This window comes from Plutella xylostella, chromosome 20 (genome assembly GCF_932276165.1).
Source record: "Plutella xylostella chromosome 20, ilPluXylo3.1, whole genome shotgun sequence".
NCBI lineage: Eukaryota > Metazoa > Arthropoda > Insecta > Lepidoptera > Plutellidae > Plutella > Plutella xylostella.
The window spans coordinates 170,590-193,236 of NC_064000.1; the positions used below are offsets into that span (position 1 = coordinate 170,590).

Here is a 22,647-nt window from a genome sequence, read left to right on the forward strand (position 1 = left end):
GCAGAGGGGAGAGAGGTGGTCCTTGTTGAAAGAAACAGAACACTTTAAGTCGTAGGTCGGAGTTGACCTCTTAGTCACGTCAGTGTTTTGGGAGTGTGAAACTAAAATAATATTCAGAACGAATCTGGATGCAGCAGTAAAATAGCATAGAAGTCATTTCTATTCTTTTATTTCAATAATGCATTATAAAATAATAAAATATACAGGAAAGTAATTAACTATTCATTTTATTTTAAAATAATGTAGTTGTTTTCATTACATGGAAATATTACATAATTTATATTAAAAAGAATTTGGCTTGACATAAAATTAGGCCTTATTTTGCAAAGATGGCGCCCTCTAGTTGTTGATCTGTCAACTTTACGCGTGTCGTCCATGTTCATAGTGTGGTGTGACTTATATTTTTGTTTTGTGTTAATTTCCTGCAGCTTTATAAATGTGAAACTTCTCACGATGTGTTATCCTATATAGTGTTATCAAGCTCCGGCTGAATGGATCCCGCCGTCGCGTGGTACCAGCCCGAGCAGGAAGGACCCGCGAAGCGCCTCTGGCTTCGTATCTGGGATACGCAAAGTGATTTAGACAAAATGAACTTAAAAAATTTAGAGAACTCCAACCCCAATGTGAATAAAGCACAGGACTTTATACCTATAAACGATGTGAACGGTGAAAGTAGGAATAACAATTACTTCAATCCCGCTCGGAGGAAAACGAATGATAACCGCGCGTCAACTTTTAACCTGAACAAGAACCACGATGCGCTGATAGGGGAATACGGGGGATGCCCCTGGAGGATACCCAACTACGACTACAAGCTCGGGATATTGGGGTGAGTGTTGTGTTACGTATTTTGTTTGATCAATTTGGCGATAAGTTTTGGTGGCATGGTGCTGAGCTGTCAGTGAGTGAGCGCGGGGTGGTGAGGGCGGCTGCAGCGGCGGTGGAGGAGTGTTGGTGGCGGAGAGCACGCGCCAGTGACAGCGGCCCGCGTGCTCGCGTGACGTCTCCGCCGCCGCCGCCGCCGCCTCTAGCCAGCTACTACTGCACAGACTATTTACTATTTACATAGTCCAGCGAACCCAGGTCTGCTGTCTGACCCACATTCCTCGTGCACTGCTACATTTCATTGAACATCTATCAGGAATGTTATTAGAGCCATCATAATGGTATTTCGTGCAAATGCTATAAGCATCCTACACCATGTACCTAAGTGTTGTTGGTGTTTGATTTACTTATTATTTATTGGCTTTAATTTGCCAAACTTTAATATCTAAAAGTGGGATTTACATTAAACATATTGTAGAGCAGGATTAGCTATACATTGCATGGATTTGTAGGTGATTTTACATAGTAAAAAACAAATAACTTGATTTGAATAAACATCATGATAAATCAATACTTACTCAACAAAACATATAGAAAACACAAGTGTTATAAAATTGTGTTTTCTGATAACTTAACTGTACAACAGAAGGCACACTATACTATGCACCAATCTCCGCATTTCGAAAGACACAAGACAACCTCTTAAAATACTAAACAATTATTGGGTTACAACTAACTCTTATTTTACTTTAAATGCTATTGAAAAGTTCATCCATCCTCTATAAATTTAATTCAATTTGATTACATTGAACTCGTGCAGATCTAGACCGGAAAGGTTGTTAACTCGACACAGTTAGCCACCAGACTCACCTGGATGTATGCCAGCCACTCACTCCCACACCAACATGCATGTCTCTCACCATGTACTATCTCATACAAATGATATTAGCAAACCTTTGCAAATTGAGCAGCCTGCCTATAGGACACGGACATCAGGTCTCATAATGAATCCCAAGATAAGCGGTCCTTTACTAGAACCCATAGTGACTTATTAGATGTCACAGATGACCATCAAATGGAAGACCATCTTGCTCCATTCCAAAAGCTATTACCCTAATTGTATTTGAACCTGACAATAATTAAACTATTAAATCATTTTTGTAAAAAAAAAGAATTTAAGATATTTGAAAACAAGTTAGGTTTCCAATTCGCCTTCGCCGGAATACTCACATTCTCAACATATTGTACAGTGTTTTAAATAACCCCTCATCTCCCCAATACCTGAAGTGCAAGTTTTCGTTTTTGTGTTCTCATTCTCAGGGCAGAGCGTTGAGGTCAGTAGAGAACAAATTGTTGAGCATTCCTGATCATAATGCCGCCTCTTATAGCGATTCATTCGCAATGAAGGCAGCATGTTTGTGGAACTCCTTGCCAGAGGGAGTGCGACAGTCACCATCAATGGCAACTTTTAAAAAAAATGTTAGGCATCACTATTTTGAATCATTAGGTTGGCAGGTAAAATAGGTATTTATATATATATGTATTTATATTTATGTAGTATTATTTATATATAAGTATGATGTTATTTTTATAAGTATATTTTATGTTGTAAGTAGTTGTAATCTATACAGTAATAATTTAAGGTTAGGTTTAAATCATAGGCTAAGTTCAGTTTGATAATTGTACCTACTCAAATTAGTTAAGGGATCTATTGGCATTTTTCTTTCACCCAGTCGAAGGTTGGCTGGAAGAAATTGCTTTTTGGCAATAAGCCCGCCTTTGTATACGTTAGTGTTTTTTGATTTGTAACTGTTCTCTTTTATGTTTTTATTTGTATGTGTACAATAAAGTGTATAAATAAATAAATAAATAAATAGGTACCTACATAAAAATCAAAATGTATATTTAAAACATGAGGTCTATTGGTCCCATTCTAAATAATCTAGACACATAATGCAGTTCTATTTGCTATAATACAAGACTATAATACACATAAAATCACTACTACCCTAAAAAGATAAAAATAATTCTCACTATGTTTGAGAGCTCAATTTGTGTTACTTGAAAATAGCATCAAATAGAGTTATCTCTGTTTGGTCTCAGTCAAGATAAAATATCTTTGAAGGAGACCAATTTTTTTTCTTTAGTGTAGATGGCAACATAACACATGTGGCCTTGAGATGATAACTCCAATATTATGTTATGTATGCTGCTACTGATTATCTGAAAGAGACCTTTATATTCATAATACAGTCATACAATACAGTCATGCCTAGTTACTGTAATCATAAGATAATCCATTAATTTGCCCTCTTTTAATATAAATATGACTTACTGGATGACAAAAATAAATACAATAAGAATAAAATCAAGTGTAAATAATGTTAATTCAATAATGAAACAGTGTTGTTATTCTTAAATATACCTAATATAAAAATAAATGGTGGCACAAAACTATTGTTAAAATAAAAGTTTGTTCAGCTTATGTAGTGTACTAGCCTACAAGTCAAGTCAGATAGCTGTGTACTGTATACAGATTGATCTCAGTGTGTCACATATTAGTATCTCTCAAAAGCACAGTATTGTCTTTTTCTTATCGGGTCGACGACGAAAAACGGGCAGAATCGATAAATAATAATAATATTACTACAATACTCAGCACAGTTGCCTCAATGACATAGAATTTCCATCTTAGTACAAATTATTCGGCCACTTTGGGCTCAATAACTTTTTATCAGAATGAAGCAATCTATAACTCTTTGACCAAATATATTTTATGCATTCTCAAGACCTTTAAATGCCTAAAAACTTACTTACAGTAGCTGTTACCTTGGTTTGGCCTTAAAAACAGATCCCGTATGAATTCCGGGATAAAAAGTAGCTTATTTATATTATGTTGTTCCAGGGTGTCAGCTTCCTACATACATAACAAGTTATTCACAATTACTCCAGCCATTTTCCCGTTTATTATATAACTAGCTGTCCCCGCGCGCTTCGCTTCGCCTTAAAAAGTTTTCCCGTGGGAATTCCGGGATAAAAAGTAGCCTATGTTCTTTCCCAGGGTCTAGACCGTATGTATACTAAATTTCATTCAAATTTATCCGTTCAGTAGTTTTGGCGTGAAAGAGTAACAGACAGACAGACAGACACAGTTACTTTCGCATTTATAATATTAAGTTAGGATATTATAATAAACGGGAAAATGGCTATAAAATATTTGCTATCTCGCTCAGCCGTCACATAAACAAGAAAGAGAAGTCTAGTTCCACCAGCACACTTCCTCGGCCTCGCCACCGGCAGCGCCCGCGCATGCTGCAACCCGCGCCGCCGCCGCCGCAGCATCAGACACAACTTCACACAACCCACCACTCGGCTGACGAAACATGCCACCCTATGTTATCATGGCTACCGTTTCAACAGTTTAAGAATGCCAAGTTGTTTACTATACCATTGAATTTAAAGTTTAACTATGTAGAAATGTAGGTACATATGTAATAGTGTTCTTAGAAAGTTACCGTCAAGTTTCCTAGAAGAGGTTAATGTGCAGTCGTTACGGAGTCTTGGATGAATAAGGATGAATCGCATCCGTTTACCATAATTCATTCAAAATCAGCGGGAAGCTTGTAAAAAAATACTAGGCTAGCATGTCTTCTAGGAGCCTTTAAAATGTATAATACTCGGAAAGGTGTATCGTGATTGGAATGTGGACGTGTGGCGACCTATTTAAAAGGTCAATCGTCTTACTAAGTCATTGTCGCCGCTCGTGAATGTATCGACATGAGCGTAAACACGCCGCGGGGAATTTAGAATTAAATAACATAATAAACACAGTGAGGCAAGTCCGAGGCGCCCTCTGACTGAATGAAGGTAGCGGGAACTTCCGGAATTCGAAAATATTCTAGTATGAAATAATTCAGGCTTGATTTAGTTTATTCCGAAATTCAGGTTTTTATTTTTAAAAATAGTTCTTCCAAGACTGCAACTGTATTTAACAACAAATCTTAGAAACAATAAATAAATAAGATTTTCGATACCACGTTCCATACCAGTACCGCCCTGAAATCCTAATCGGCAGGTATCAGGTAGATCAGAGGCATCGGCCGCCTGACGTCGCTTCAATAAGAATCAATAGTCGTCAGCGATGAGACAATAGCGTCGGTGCGGCTATACTTAGATTCGCGTAGTTAAGCTTTGGGCGCCACCTTGGCGTATATTTAGCACCGCACGCGCCCACGGCAGCCCGCTGCACTCGCACACTATACTCACGAAAAACTATCATTAATGTTACAACTCTAATTGGTGAATGTGTTGTGGTTACGATGAGACCACATTAATTACACAAAAATTTGCTTACAGACGAAAACAATGTATAATAGTGTTTTTTTTTGTGAGTAACATTTTCCTGATATATTCGATGCAATAGGCAAATAATAGAACTTGCGCTGTGCTTATAAACTGCCGATAAACATCAATTTATGATATTTCTAAGTATAGGGAGTCGGCTGGACATGCATCAAATAACACACGCTATATTTTTATTCACCACAGTGTATACTTTAACTGTCTAGGCCAACATGTAGCCGCTAGCATATCTAGACTAGTCTAGGTCAAGCGTATGTCTCAAATTATAGTTTTACCGCGCCCCGAGTCGACCCAATTTACGAAACTCTATTTGGGGTTTTCGTCAGGGGACTTATCACTGAAATCAATTTGATTAGTTGTTGAATAATGGTTCAATAGGGTACACTACAGAATTTCGAATTACTTTTTTACGAATATGAAAATAACGATTTTCATAATTACGAATTTCATAGTTCCGAATAATTCACAATCCCGAATTTTAAGTTTCCGAATAGCGAAAATCACGAATAGTATAATAAACGAAATTTCATACCACAGATTAATTAAAATGACGAAAGTCATATTTCCGAATATTATAATTTCGATGTTTCAAAAGTACGATTATTTATTATATCGAATTGTTAAAATTACGAATTCCGAATTTTTAATATTCCGAAAATACAAATTCCCGAATGTTTTTAGTGAACAAGAAATAGTCATATATTAGGAATAGTACGAGTATGTTTATAAACAGCATAATCCGTATACAAACAATATTTTTTAAGCTGTACTATATGAAACGCTCCGCTCCGCTTCGCTGCGCTCCGCTTTGTTTTTCGATATCTATGTGCACCTAACACGCTCCTCCTCGCTTTGCTCGTCGTCGCACCTATCTTTAGGTTTGGGTCCTAAACTTTTTAAGGTTAACCACCGTAAAAATCCGAGCAATTGTATTATATTATATTGGCTTTGTTCTGTAACTTAACAACAAATACTACAAATATTTTAGTGTATAACAAAAATTTTACTCTATATTTGAAACGCTCCGCTCCGCTTGGCTGCGCTCCGCTTTGTTTTTCGATATCTATGTGCACCTAACACGCTCCTCCTCGCTTTGCTCGTCGTCGCCCATCTTTTGGTTTTGTTTCTGAAGTTTTAAAGACGTTTATGTATTTTTGTCAAATGTAATCAATTTAGTAAAATTAATAATGAAATTATCTTAATTTAAATTGATAATGTAATAAAAATAGAGTAAGTACTGATATTAATTGGTTAAATTAATAAATAATGTATACTTAGTTATAGAAATGTAATCAATTTAGTAAAGTTAATAATTAATAATGCATCATAATGAATTTAAGATAATTGATAAAAATTTTGATATAGAATGTTAAATTGTAAAATGTAAAACTATATAAAATTAATACTTAAGTCACTTTAGTTTGGAAATAAATGGCATATTATATGATGAATTTTTGTCAAAATCACGAATTATCATATTTCCGATCGGGATTTTAATTTTTCGTGATTTTAATAAATAGGTATTTTATTTTTCGTATATTAAAGTATTCGTATTTTTTAACGTTCGTATATTTAACAATCGTAATAACAATATTCGTGATTATAATATTCGAAATTATAATTATCGTAATTTTTATAATTCGATATTTTAAAAAATCGGTATTGTAATATTTCGTAAATTACATATTCGGTGTTATCAAATTCGGAAAAAAGTTTTTCGGAATATTTGGGTGTTCCCGGTTCAATATGATACTGTGAATGCGGAAGTGTGTATGTCCTTCTTTCGAGTGGTAACGGTAGATTTTCGTGTGCAGATAGATGAATATTGATAGATGATGATATTTAACCGTTTAGGACACATGACTGCACCCACCGAATCCAAGGGCGAAGATGTTTTGAGACATAAACAAGTTCTTATAAGAACACAAAGCGGGACGCGGTGCTGGGCGGATGCGGCGCAGAAACCGGTTTCTCTCCAAATGTATTCAATCACTTTTGATAATGATAATTAGATCCACGTCTCGCGACCCGCTCCGTCCATTCATGAGAGTGTTTACATTTAAGTGTAGTTATTATCGTGTAACAGTCGTTTCATCCCGCTGCTTTGCTGAGTCGGCTCTAATGTGTCACATCCGCTACTTATGTGCATAATATTACATTATTTAAAAGCATTTCCTATGAGAACACAGAACATAACATTGAGATCTAAGATTTCCGATTAAAAGTCCTTTTGTAGTAATTTTGAGTCAAAAATCTCACATGTTACATACAAAGCAGCACAGCTAGAGTCACAGACATAGAGTACTTATTTAGTGTCCTGCGTAAGACATTCCAGCACTAATGATAGCCCCGTGTGTAGTTGTACAACGTGGGCACTCGCGCGACTCATGGGGCTACACTAACTTGACGAAATGCCATGTTTCGTAGCACTGCACGTAATGCAACGAGATAGAGTCGTGGGTAGCGCAGCGGGGTGCCGAAACTTTGTTTGTAAAGAAAGATTAGCCCCGCTGCAGCAGTTACGCAACCGGCGTAGTAAACAAACCGCCGTGTTGGCAGCGCCCCGCTGTCACAGCTTGCAGACTCGATACTCACCCAATAGCTAATTCATAGCCAATGTGTACTACGTTTTGAGTACTTACGATGCTGGGATAGCTGCAGAACACCCCATTCGTGTTGACAGCAGAAAAAAATACATGCTGTATCTATCTGTATCTCAGGAGCAGAATGCAGATTTTGTAGGACGAGGGATGTCCCGGTTGGCGTGATGCAATAGCAGCGAGCCGATAGACACAACTAGATCGCAGATAACGGACAATAGTGTCGGAGTGACTAATCGCTCGATTTGTCCTCGCCGACGTCGACGTTTAAATAGATAATTCGTCTTACGTTGATTTATTGCTCAGGGCTTAGGGCTTTTCTATACATAATTACATCTTTTATCATCATGTGGAAGCGAAGGATCAAGGAAGAGGCAATTTACCCTTATTATTACACAAACGTTTAACGTTTTGCGTAAAAAATATAGCTTTATGTATAATACATGTACTAGGTATGTATGTTGTCGTTGCTGCATCATCGTTATTTATGGCTACCCCTTTGTTACTTTTGAACCTTCCTCTTCAATCGACACACAGCGACTCGGAGAGGCTGCTTTCGTGCACCTCAGCAAATTTGCTAAGCTGCGTTCCCATTAATAAAACTGTTTTCCCCTTTAGGCTGACCCTAGACCTACAATAACACTGAACACTCGGAATACCAAATTCATACGCTGCGGCAGTCAACAGTTTGCCTACTGCAGACAACGCATCCTTACAGCATCCTGGTTCTCCTGACTAACCCTTCACCTCTCCACAGGCTGCACGAGGAGATCGAGCACTTCTACATGTACATGTCGCCCACGGAGACGGAGCACCTGGTGCGGTCCACGGTGGTGTCGCGCATCCGCGGCGCCATCCTCGCGCTGTGGCCGCAGGCGAGGGTCGAGGTGTTCGGCTCCTTCCGCACGGGGCTGTACCTGCCGACCAGCGATATCGATCTTGTGGTTATAGGTGAGTTGTCTTTTGTTTTTATCCCTTAAAGGTAAGCGTCCACCTTTAGCCATCGTACTCAACGGACGCATCGCATTCAGTATAGAAATTCTTTGTATAGGAATTCACACAAGTACGTCCACTGCATCTGCATTGCCGACGCCGCTTCTCCATGCATTTACGACAGTCCGTTGGTGCGATACATACGATACCGATAGGTGGATGCTTACCTTAATAAGGCTAAGATTTATGGATTGAATGGCCCCAGCAACCCGAGTGAACCGGTGGGAAATATTCGAAATAGAATAGAATAGAAATCACTTGGAGAAGGCTACTTTCCCGCTGTTTACCGAAGCTAAACAGTCTTGATGGGATTGACAATGTCCTTAGATATATTTCCACTAAATCGGTCTAACTATTAAAAGTTATGAGTTCTGTTCACGCAAGATGAGAAGTACCTAGTAGATAGTAACCACCTATTTATACAAATAAGTGTATTATAAAAATAAGTAAGTTACTCTGCAATTCGAATCTGCACCGCGCATTTTCGCCCGTGGTTGTTTTATTTCCGTCTCGCTCTAACCTTAATGTAAAGAGCAAGAAGTGTGAAAAATAGCAGTTGAGTAAATTCAAACCGGAGACTTGATAAATGCGAGCAGGCGGCCTCGCGCCGGCGCAGTGTCTTGTCAGTAGCAGGTGGCTACACTAGCTTCACTAGAAACGAACAAACGAGAGATGTTAGCGATCAGAGTCGCGAGCACAAGTTTCGAACCTCCGTCAACGTTGCGTATCGTCAACTGTCACTGTCAAAATGTAAGGCAAAGTTAGTTCCAAAAGTGACATTTGTTTTTTCCATATGTTAGGTGGAATTTCACCAAACGCTAAACGTATTTAGTAGCCTGTCATACGTATGTCAGTTAGTACAAAATGTATTTAAAATTTGATTTAAATAAGTTCAGATTTTGGTTAAAGTGACCCTTCGTGTAGATTCGAAAATAGTATCGAATCACGTGCTCGCTGCACAGTACATTTCATGCAACAGGATAGGGTCGTGGCTAGCTTCAAAACTTAGTTTTTAGGAAGCTGAAGTGACCCTCCAGGAACGCTTGTGCTGCACACTACACACTAAATGCTCCTAAACTGGTTCAAGTAGTCAGTAGGGCACATACTCTGTAACTATATCCTCGATAAGTGTATGCTTTTACAATTACGCCCTTTTGTGGTTTGCCTTGAATCGAGACGCCGGATTTTTTACCATGGCCGTTGAAATTGAGACGTTTTGTGACAAATTCATACTCTATTTTTTTGTTTATGCATTTTTTTCATAAAAGGTGATCTATGAGCTATGAAGTAGTAAATATTCTAACCGAAAGAAAGAACACTTACTTTTATTACACAATTTGGCCATTATCATTCTTTTGTTAGTGGATTAAGTTATTAAAGTTTTTCTTTGAGTCATTATTATAAGTAATAACCGTGAAGATTACTTAATAATGTGTATTGAAGTACCCTCGTATGTTGTTACATTGTTCGTAACTCGTATGTTCTTGTGAATATATAGCTATTATTGTTTCAAGTTTTGATGAATTTCTATAATCTTTTATATTCAGTAGTTTTGGAAATTCTGCTTACTAAAGCTTAGCGATCTGAGTTTTCAGATTTTCCACAGATAATATCGTTATCTAACGATATTTATAATGTAATGTATGTATATCGGTGAATGTAATAATTAATTTGTGTCTATCTAATCTTCGCGATAATATAATTCGTAGAAAGCGGTAATATTATTATAACATAATGTGTGTTACTGTGACAATGCACCATAATACTGATTAGCATAACGAATGTTTTTCAGCAACTTGTGTGTAATAAATCGCAAGTAGGTACAAACAGTATTTACAGCCTTGAACTGCCGTGGTGTATGAGGTATATCCGCAGCGGAGTGAATGTTTCATAAAAGCTTCAGGAAGTGACATAATGTTTTATGATTTTTGAGGACATTTACTGATCGGTAAAGACACGTTACGAATTGGATCAAGCCATAAATAAAACATTTTATAAATAGCGGATACAGTCAATGTCAATATCCAATATCTTCTGAACTTCCGGTAAATTTTGACAAAGTCAAAAATATGTTCTGCCACTACCTCCGCTCTTGCTATCATCATGTCGGCGCTCCACAAGGCAGCAGGACTCTCAGACTCTTCCATCATGAAATACCAAGTCTCGAAAAGCCTTCATGCAACGAGACAGAGTCGTGGTTAGCGTAGCAACTGTAGTGACTCCGTCACACAAGATTAGCTGCCGGCGTGCCTCTTTGGTGACTCATCCATTAGGATCACTGTGCCATCCTTCAGAGAGGGTTCTAGTATTCAAATGTGGTTCCGTGGTGCTGCATAAAGAGGTTTGCCTGTGGTTAAAGGATTAGGGATAAATAGTAGAATTGGAGTTGGTTTGGCATGGTGATTAAAGTTATTTCAATCGCATACCTTAATTAGGGAAATTGAATCTCTCGTTATCTAATTGTGCAAGTTTACTTTCGATACATCGAGTGATTGGCTGTTAATATAATAAAATAAAGCCAAACTCATAATATAATAAAGATCAGTCTCATCTTAATCACTTATTTGTATTGTTATTTGATTTTCCATGTTGTGTATTCTTGAAGGCGAATAAACTATTTCTTTCTTTCTTTCTTTATTTCATCCAAATTTTATTATATCCTGTCTTATTTCAATTCTATTTATTACGTTCTCAGACAGACTCCCAAAATCCGTCGTGACATTTGCACGTTTCAAAATGTCCGCGAATAAAACAAAATTGAAAGGAAGCATAAATATTCATGCGTAATTTAAACAAATGAGCGCGTGGATCCTGCGAGCGAGGCCCGCGCCAATCACGGCGGCGGCGTCTCTGATATGATGCAGCGGCTACAGTTCAGTCCAAACTACTTGATAGTTCCTGAAGTTAGCTGCTACAAAACTGTAACACTTTTGTACCTTGTCAAACTAACAAACCGCCTATTCATTCTTTCAAAGACTTTCAGTTGACACCCTGGAATAATACATAAAACTCAACCCTGGTTTCATTTAGGTGAAGCGAAGCTTACGGGAAAAGCTAGTAAAACTAACAAGTGGGAGTAGAATACAAATTGACGGACCTTCGAATAAAGCGAGATTGAACCCGGGACTTTCGTTGCGATTAGTAATAGCTGACGTAACTACTGCGCCATCGGGTTGTCTAGAATTGCTGGCACCATGTGAATAGGAATTTAACACGGTAATAAAACTGATCCATTAACTGAAAGTTTATATTTGTGTAACTTCTAAATATAATATTAGCGAGGTCAGTTTAATAAGTCACATACACACGCACAATGTTCTCATAATAGCTATAAACGTGTCCGCAGTATGTAATTGAATGTATAAAATTAATAAGTTAACTCTACAAAGAGCTGTTTGTTCCCTAGTCGTCATATACCGTGTTCGACGTCGACGTTAGACGTCCTTTGATATCGGATATTACACCTGCGCTCGGTGTTAATATTACACTCTTCAAGAGACAATAGATTTACCTTCTGAAGGGGAAAGCTTTCATGCAATACCTATTTATGTACTTGTAACACTTCTAATATCTTCCTTTAAAGAAACTTGAAATAAAGTCAAAGAGTAATCTCCGCCATTTCTGGCTGAGCCATATTTAATATATCACTTAGTAAATACCTTATCAGTAAGCCAACATAACAAATAATAATAGTGAGTATATTAGATAACGTGCAGTTATAATGTATGCGGTGCACGGCTCGAGAGTACCCGACGGAATGAATGGACTATAATTAACCTGTTATTATGCAGATGCAAATACAATACAATCTGATTTAGCGACGATATCAGTTGCATCGATTAATGTCTTCGCTGTGGTATTAATTATAATAGACCTTATGTTAATTATAATGAAGTAAATAATTCGCAGTCTGGTAATTAGGTTCTTCCTAGCGGAAGATACGTTTAACTTCGTACTTTTGGCTCTACAATCTAGTAACGTTAGTATGTAATTGTTAAGCTGCTGCCACGATTTAATTATCATGAGCACATAGTAAGCAAGACAAAATACAGGATGTAATCAACACTTTATGCCCACGCGAAACAGTTGACACAATGCCGTCTGTATAAGGTTACCGTGTGTTGTGCTATCATCTCGTAGTGAAAGTGGCGGAGTGAGATAGTAGCCATGTGCCTCACACCTAGCACGAGACAGATAACTATAGTATACGTAGTATCTGTACCGTTTTGGCACCTATCTACTATGTACATTCTTGTTATCTTTCGAGCTACCGATTATTGGTTCTTTGATAGATAGATATAATAAGACGACTACTGCGCTTGCAAACTTCTGAGTTGCAGAGTATATTTCCATTTATTTATTATGCTGACCACTGCTTAGAAGGCAGTTTTAGGGCCAGGGCAGATGAGGCGCGTCAAGAAAGGCATGCTGTGCCATGTCCCCTATTCGTATGTTGCTTTTATCCTCTCTTATCATGTAGATGTCAAAATGAGTTTCCCTGAGTGATGTATTAACAACTGTTCCTTATACATATAGCTGCATATTCTGCAATAGGGAATATGCGTAATTTTTTTTTAATACTTTTATTGGATAGTTTTACATCACTTTATTATAGTAAAAAAAAATCAACGCCAAAATAAGTAATTTAAGGTATTTTAAAGAAAGTTAAAAAATTACAACCATCACGACCACTTTGAAATTCCCGTCAGGATGGCGGACTGTCGTGACGTCATAATCGTTTAATTTCACGGCTCAGAATAATGAGTCCCGTCAGTCGGCATAGATTTTTTACCTAATCAAGTAATCACAGAGTACTTTTGTATTTTCAACAAACCAATGTTGTCATGGTAACAAACGAAAAAGGAAGTGTATAAAGTGTGATCAGTGGCTGTTTTGTAATGGTAATAAAGTGTGACCAGTGGCTGTTTTGTAATGGGAGCTCGTAAATAGCTGCTAGTAGCTCTTTTGAAATGGGAGCGCGCAAAGCAGAGGACCTTTGTACACAATATTACGCTATTATGGCAATATGAATATAAAGTAATATTTGTATTGTATGTAAGTACTTACTGTAACTTTGGTTCTCAGTAAGAGAGACTAGGGTTAGTGGGTCATTCTATTCTATTATCTGTGGGGGTGTAAGAACCTGCACCTGGCTCTCTTGAATGGAACCATTGTGCATATCTCAAAGGTCTAAACCCCCTTATCTAAACTATCGAATAAGAGTATAAAAATATGTGCATATTCCCTAATATTTGGGCACACGGCTCTCGACTTTTCAATAGTCTTTGCTGTCCTTTTCCGCAGCTGGCCACAGTTTACTCGTTCATACTGCGTAATAAATTTAATGTGTCCAGTTCTTCTGATTACGAGAATTCTTCCATAACTTAATTTAGAAAAAAATAACAACTTTTGAAATATACTAACGACTGCCATTATAACCTAAAAGTAGAAAGAGCAACTTGTGTCATGTTCATGTCATAATACTTACAATACAAATTTAATTTTATTGTGTTGCAATATGGAGCATATTTGAGTGGCTCGTTGACTAGCGAATGGCTGTTTACGCCTCATTACAATAGAACAACTAGTGGCAGCCCATACACTACCAACAAAAAATATAAAAAGTCCTAAACTTTGCAAACAAACAAGCATATCAAACAAGAAGTGGAGAGGTTATAGGAGGCTAGGATCTACTCGTATTGGAAGAATTTTTATGTGATCCATCGTATCTGATCACAACGAGCATCACAAATACTCGGTGACATTAACATTTCTTTGTTTACACTTGACATTTATTTAACTATACGCAAACGCAAAGAAGTTATTATTCTGAGATTGATATATAAAGAATTATGACGTCACATCCGCCCTAAGAAAATGGGTGACGTTTCTCGGAAGTTAGAATTTACCGAAGTTTTTTTGTACTTTTCAACTTCATTTACTTGCTCAAAAATAAATTATAATCAAAAATAATGATGGAGTCGTAGTTATGAAACAACAAAGTTTTTTATAAATAATATTTGACCTTTATTTGAACCACTTGCATATTCCCTATTGACGCTATTCTGACTGACTAACCCTTTCACCACGGTGACTAACCTTATACCAGCTCTAGTCTTCGTAACCGACACGCTAAGGGGAAGATCCAGATAGCCCTAATTTTACTGATCTCTCATGAATGGTACTACAACATGTTTGTTTATAACATTCAGGTCAGTGGGAGAAGCTGCCGCTGTGGACGCTGGAGCGCGAGCTGGTGGGGCAGGACATCGCCGAGAAGGAGAGCATCAAGGTGCTGGAGAAGGCCACCGTGCCCATCGTCAAGATGACCGACAAGTACTCCGACGTCAAGGTATGGATGTTTCGCTTACTCAGGCGCTAGGTGACAGTGTGGGAGGGATTACTTATTATGGGCTGTCAAGGTACAACCGTTGAGCTTGGGGTTGAGTGATAGGGATGGAAGGATTACTCGTGTGATGGGTGATAGGGATGGAAGGATTATTCGTGTGATGGGTGATAGGGATGGAAGGTTGGAGAGTAGAGTTGCCTCAGTAATTTGGCTAGTAATGATAACGTAAACGTAATAGCCGTTGTGTTTATCATAATTCAAATAACGGAGATATTTAAATATATGCATTACGAATGCTTATTAATGTCCTTCAATAATGTGAGACGAGAATACAACTACATCTTCGGAAATGATGTAAACTCAGGGTAAATTCACCCATCGCTGTGAAATAAATAACACGTACTACATGATAAATGTGACTTAGAAAGTAAACTTATTACAATAATGGCCGTTGTTGCAATAAAGTGCTAAAAGCAAACACGAGAGGCGGAAATTATTGCCGTATTGAGTTAGCTGGCGGGAGCAATTTGGGCTGGAAAAGTGTTGTAACGGTGTTACACTTTACATCAAAGTCTGGTAAAACTTGGTTAGCTATGATTTTAGGTATTCCACCATGTGGATAAGGACATACTTAGTGGTCGTAGGTGACCCGCAGATTCTGTTACATAAATTGATAAAATGAAGTCGAAAATGATGAATAAACCATATATAGTAAGAATTCTTTAATACATCTTATAAATAATGGCGTATAATATGCGTGTCACGTGTTTACCAAAAAAACTACCCGCAACTACGATTTACGGCGCAATTAGAGTGATAAATATAAAACGCAGTTTAATGAAGAGATTATTGTTGTTATTACACAATGTTTATTTGTGTACCTGATCACAATGCATGACGCATCCGCTGCATTTTATCTGTAGGTGATATAACATTTTGTTTATTATACCTAACTTTACAAGTATACCAAATGATCGACATTTCTTGACTACAGTAATACTCGTCAATGCAAGACGGACCGGGGTAAACAAAAGCACAAGAGCTTTCTCATGTCGTCATTTTTGTCCCCCATTTCGTATGACATCATGAGGGTAATCCCCGATTCTTCATCATGAACGTGGAATCGTGAATTACTTATTTACAATTGAATCTTCGCAAGAGCTACTGTAATTGCTCCTATTTGTTGTTTGCTAACACCCGTGTGTGTCGCAGGTGGACATCTCATTCAACATGAGCAGCGGGGTCAAGAGCGCAGAACTTATCAAACAGTTTAAGGTTCGTATAAAATACTATGTACGCTTCTATTGAACCAAACGAAAACAGGGGCCATGAATTGCCCTGATTTTTGTTGTGGATTTTGTATGAGGCTTGAAAGTTTGGAATTATAATATGCCACCCTCCAAAACTTAAACAGCACATAATAAAAAAAACTAAAAGAGCCTAAGATCTTATTAATCAAAACCAGTTTGAATCTAACACAAAGTCCATGCTAGTAAGTGGCAGAATACAAATTATGAGGACTTCCTGACATCGACTACTAACCCCTTCTATCCTTTCCAGGAGAAATACCCGGTGCTGTCCCGCCTGGTGATGGTCCTCAAGCAGTTCCTGCTGCAGCGAGACCTAAACGAGGTCTTCACCGGCGGCATCTCCTCCTACTCGCTCATCCTCATGTGCATCTCTTTCCTACAACTGCACCCGCGCCCGGAGCGACTGAGACAGCCGCACAACCTCGGAGTGCTGCTGATTGAGTTCTTCGAGCTGTATGGACGGAAGTTCAATTACGTGAAGACGGCTATTCGGGTGAAGAATGGAGGCAGTTATGTGTCGAAGGATGAGATTCAGAAGGTTGGTGTTGAACGTTGTTGTTTATTATGTCCATAAAATGATAAAGGTAACACATAAAAAACAAGAAAAGTTCAAAGATTTTCCAAAGGAGCCTATCCTGGTAACTTTGCAAACGTACGTCAAGCAAGATCATAATTTACCCAGCTTTTATATGTCGGGCAGACTGTAAGCAACCAGCGCGGCAAATTTCCTGCCCTGACTGGCTAGAATTCATAATCGACACCGCTACGCTAATGTCATACATAACGAATAATTGGTAATATAATTCCCGTTCCCAGGAGATGAACGACGGTCACCGGCCGTCGCTGCTGTGCATCGAGGACCCGCTCACGCCGGGCAACGACATCGGCCGCTCCAGCTACGGGGCCATACAGGTCAAGCAGGTACGCACAGCAGATGTCTTAGTCTTCATCTCATCACGTCGGAGTCACCACTGGTTTATATGTAAGGAGATATAAAACTGGTCAGTAAATGTGGGTACTAAAATAATACAGGTCAGTAGAGCAGATGTCTTGATCTCATCATGTTGGAGTCACCACTTTAAGGGTTTGAAGTATGTTAAGTAAGAAAGTGTGGAGAAGGCGCGTTTCCGTCAGCGTGAAAAGACCTAAAAGCTACTGACATGCACGTAACATATTTTGCCACAATCTTATTGGTGGATAACGGCTGGTAGTGTATCGGTCCTGACCTGAAATATCAAGTGTAAACCTGATGAAGTTGGCCTACAAACGTTTTCCAATAACCACCACGTAATTTGAGAAGTTTCTTTCGCCATTTCCTGTCCTCGGTGACCGAGCCTTTGTGAAATGGTGGTAGCGCATTATCTTGACAATCAACTTTTTTTTCGTTGAATAAAATGATAAATCTATGAATATAATGTTTCCCAGGCGTTCGACTACGGCTACATAGTCCTGCAGCGGGCGCTGGGCGCGCCGGCGGGCGGCTCGCTGCTGGGCCGCGTGCTGCGCGTGACGGACCACGTGCTGCAGTACCGGCGCTGGGTGCAGCTCACCTTCCAGCCCTACTTCCTGGCCGCGCCCGCCCAGCCGCCGCAGCGGGAGAGAGATGCGCTCAGTGGGCAGGTGAGACCGTGTGGCCAACATGAGAGCTGTTTAAATACTAGACAGGACCGGCGCTGGGTGCAGCTCACCTTTCAGCCCTACTTCCTGGCCGCACCCGCCCAGCCGCCGCAGCGGGAGAGGGACGCGCTCAGTGGACAGGTGAGACCGTGTGACCCGCATCAAAGCCGTTAAAATACGAGACAGGAGTTTTGAATAAAGCGAAGGTTCCCGAAGTGTTCCGCGGCACCCAGGGGTTCTTCAGAGGCCCTCAGATATGCCGCGAAAATGGAAGAAATTATACATTTCGTTTTTATACGTCGCAATACGCACCCGCTACTACGACTTACGGCGCAATTAGAGTGATAAATATAAAATGCAGTTTAATGAAGTTGGGTGCAGCTCACCTTCCAGCCCTACTTCCTGGCCGCGCCCGCCCAGCCGCCCCAGCGGGAGAGGGACGCGCTCAGTGGACAGGTGAGACCGTGTGACCCGCATCAAAGCCGTTAAAATACGAGACAGGAGTTTTGAATAAAGCGAAGGTTCCCGAAGTGTTCCGCGGCACCCAGGGGTTCTTCAGAGGCCCTCAGATATGCCGCGAAAATGGAAGAAATTATACATTTCGTTTTTATACGTCGCAATACGCACCCGCTACTACGACTTACGGCGCAATTAGAGTGATAAATATAAAATGCAGTTTAATGAAGTTGGGTGCAGCTCACCTTCCAGCCCTACTTCCTGGCCGCGCCCGCCCAGCCGCCCCAGCGGGAGTGGGACGCGCTCAGTGGACAGGTGACATCGTGTGAACTACATATGAGCTGTTCAAATACTAGATAGGACGTTTAAATAAAGCGAGGGTTCCCAATTAGTGTTCCGCGGCACCCAGGGGTTCTTCAGAGGCCCTCTGGGATTCCGCGAAGAATATTTATACATTTATTTATTTAACATATACAAGAATACTGAAAACAAGCACTTTTAAGCGGAAATATAAACAAATGAAGACTAGAAGAAAGAAAGAAAAATCATTTATTTGCCAAAAAAAGATAACATGCAATATAATTAAATGGATCAAATGAAAAAAAAAGGCAAATTGGAACAATCTTAGCATCTGCTGTAAGTTGTGGCCAATGTTAAAGCGCTGGTTTTCAGATTGTCCCATCTCACATCGGATAAACTACGAAGCTCACAGTTCACCACTCACGGAGTGTCCAGCAAAGCCAGTCCAATAAAGCATTTATACGAAAGACATTAGTAATAGTTTTCCACTAACCCACGTTTCTCTCCCCCGCAGGACTGGTCATCAGGCGGCTCGGCCGGGTCCGCGGGCTCCGCCGGCTCTGCGGGGTCCGGGGGCGCGTCCCCGTCCCCGCCCCCCGCGCCCGCGCGCACCTCCCCCCCGCCCCTCTCCGCGCTGCAGTGCTCCTCGCCCACGCCGCGCCGCGTCTCCGCGCACCAGCATCTGATTATACACCATATCATGAGCAACAGCGACTTCAATAATATACCGTCGGGTGAGTTGGGCGTTTGGTTATTGGGTTTAGTACCCGACAGCGAGGTTCGAAGGATACGAAATTGGATGTAACATGTAAAACTGACTATGGCCGAAGGTCCTGCTTTCGTATACCAGCCGGGATAAATATTCGTTGAAAAGACTGATGTGATCTATACTCGGGCCTTATGTGTTGCCAACCCTCACATCGTTTTGAGATTCTGGCAATAACTCTTCAGTTCGGTCTGTAATTTCGGCCATAGTTTTGATAGGTTTCAAATTTATAATTATTTCATTTTAAACTAACACCTGTGTCGTTTTCCATCAGGCATCCAGCAACAGTACGCGAGCGGCGACGGCAACCAAAAGAACCGCAACCAACGCTCTTTCACTTCCAAACACCGGCGCTACAACACGTCACCGCCCAGCAACGGAACGCAGCGCTACCGGAACAACAACAACAACAGCAACAACAGCAGCGGGGGCGAGGCGCCCCGACACAACAAGAAGCGCCGCGGACAGTTCGCGCAGCAGCCGCAGCGATGATACAAGTGATCCTTCGCCGACGACCGGCGAAAGAACTAGCGTGAGCGGTGAAGCCACAGTCGTGTTGTGTTCATTGAACGCGTGTGACGTTTTGAAAGTGATGTGATATGTGAGGGGGGGGGGGGGGGGGGGAGTGCGTTCGGAGTTAAGTACAAATGCTTCGGCACAAATGTGGGTGAATGAAGCAGATTTAACTGACATTGGTGATAGTTTTTAAGATGATGAAAACATAAATAAGTGACTGATATATTCATATACTGTATTTGAACATCAGTTTACAAATGTAATGCTAACAAAAATCGATAAAAAATCAGCTTGATTGGCCCACATTTGTGCCGAAACTTCTGTATCAAAAGTAGACCGGGCCGTCCCGCCTTGAAGTAGAAGTCATAGGTTGGTTTGATAGGATTATGAACTCTACTCGTATGTATGTTACTGTTGACAGTAAGGTTCATAATCCCATCACTCCGGCCACCCACGATGGTCACTCGCATGTAGGTAGGACGTTGTACAGTGTACATAGGCAGTGATATACATAGACTAGTGAGTTTTAATTATAATTAGACTTAATTACTTGACGCAGACCCTGTCGCCGGCGCGGCAGGTGCGTGCGCAGACTCTAGGGTGTTCCCGGTCTAGATCACAATGCAATGGACCTAAGTTTAGCTGCTAAATGTTTGTACACGCATCTGCGGCGCCGACTGTACGCAATGGAATAAGTGCACTTCAGTGAAGCCTTGTGTTAGAGCAATATGCCATAGCAATTTGTATATCAAAATCTCGGAATCATTTCATAATAATAATATTTTTAAAAGTTTAAGATGGCTGCCGTTTTGCCTTCATTTAAAATATTGTGTGTCTTATGTTCGGCAGAGGGCGTTTAGATATTGTAGTCAAAGACGTTAGGGTCAGTTCACACAGACTGGCTTGGAGAGGAGAGCAGATTCTCCGATGCACATGCGAAAATAAACCATGTTATAATGGTTCAAAGTTCTATTTCCAACGTGATAAAAATCTATTGTCTCCGAACCTGCCTGTGTAAACGGGCCCTTAGGCCGCAATTTCAATTTCTAGTGAGATTTACGACTGTTCAATGATAAAGATGGGTGATACAAAACTATGCCATAAATCATTACGTACGCTTATGTCAAATAACTTATGAACTTAATTCTAGAGCAATAAGGCAGCAGTTTGTATTACGTTTTACCATTCTAAAGTCTCGCCTAACTAATTTGATTGTATTTAATTACTGATCATATTTTTTGTGTCGTGTATTTATAATGTTATTTATGAAGTGTTGTATAACTATTACCTAATTATAAATTAACTAAACCTCTGTTTTATCGGTAACCAAAAATACAGTAGGTATATCATGGTTTTATGTAGGTGTTGTACTTATACATTGATATATTGTTCAAACTTACTATAACATACTCGTACCTACTATACATAGCAATACGGAGCAATCAATATTGTCGAGAGAATTGAATGCATGTAGACTTTAGGAAATGTTACATGTGATAAAATTTAATTAACTTCAAAATAAAAGTACCTAATGAACTAAAGTTATCAACACAAAGCAATAAATTATTACAGTAACAAGTAGGTTAACTCGTAGCAAGTCTGTAGACGCAGTATCAATCCATGTTGATGAAAACCTTGTTGACATCACTGATATTGCTCCCGATGTACATTCTGGGTCAAATAAAACTGACCCCCGAGAGTGACATTGTTACCTGCAACTCTTCTTCATTGCAAAATAGACAACAAGACAAATAACATATTTTAAAATGTAATTTAAACCAGTAACACCAAAATCCGATAAGACTAAAATTATTATACTCGTAATATTTAAAAAGTAAATCTAGAAATCGTATTGTAAGTGTTGTTGCGCCCGTTTCTGATGAAAACAAAACATTATTCCTCCTCGAGCATAATTTAACCAGTAAATAAATATAATCTAGGTATTTTACTTCAGATTATAAAATATAAACGTCAGCCGAATAATAAATCAATAACTTAAATACATATCTGAACAGATTGTGTCCGATTTTACAGATTTAGTTTTATTTATTAAATGGCTGTAAATTTCTTCTTGAATCAACTCGTACTTATTACACAAATCTTAAGTAATTTATAAAAAAAATCGTAAGTGTCCTTAGATAATTATGGTTTTAGTCTCAGGGAGGTATTTCACCCTCCAAAAACAAATACACGATTGGAATACTATGCTTCATGTTGCAAATGATAGTAATATCAACTATACTTGAACCATTTCAAACGTGCCAACTCAGACATATCATCTTATTAGTCCTCTCGCTCGCACTTACGCTAGCATTCCGATATGCCTTTAAGTGGGAGCGGGAAGTCTAATTTACTGAGTCCGCAAGTTTCTGACGGTTCAAGTTATAGTGTATATGTGACACCGCCACGTTCACTAGTTGACGGCCATCTTGGAATATACCCACAGAGTGTAAACTCACAACTATAATAAATAGATATAAAAACCGATTGTAAGAGCTGCGATTTTAGCTATAAAGAAAACGTATCGTGCTGTGACTGTTATAAGCTAATAGG

General features: G+C 39.4%; 1 protein-coding gene across 1 annotated transcript; it reads left to right on the forward strand.

Moving 5' to 3' along the window:
• Positions 1–315: 315 nt before the first annotated feature.
• Positions 316–20,198, forward strand: LOC105383192 (non-canonical poly(A) RNA polymerase protein Trf4-1). Its single transcript, XM_048628191.1, has 10 exons — positions 316–829; positions 8,545–8,738; positions 14,993–15,132; positions 16,342–16,404; positions 16,690–16,977; positions 17,256–17,360; positions 17,865–18,039; positions 18,172–18,197; positions 19,327–19,546; positions 19,853–20,198. Exons 1-10 carry the CDS (start codon positions 492–494, stop codon positions 20,068–20,070), a joined length of 1,767 nt encoding a protein of 588 aa, XP_048484148.1. The 5' UTR covers positions 316–491; the 3' UTR covers positions 20,071–20,198.
• The last annotated feature ends 2,449 nt before the right edge of the window (positions 20,199–22,647 follow it).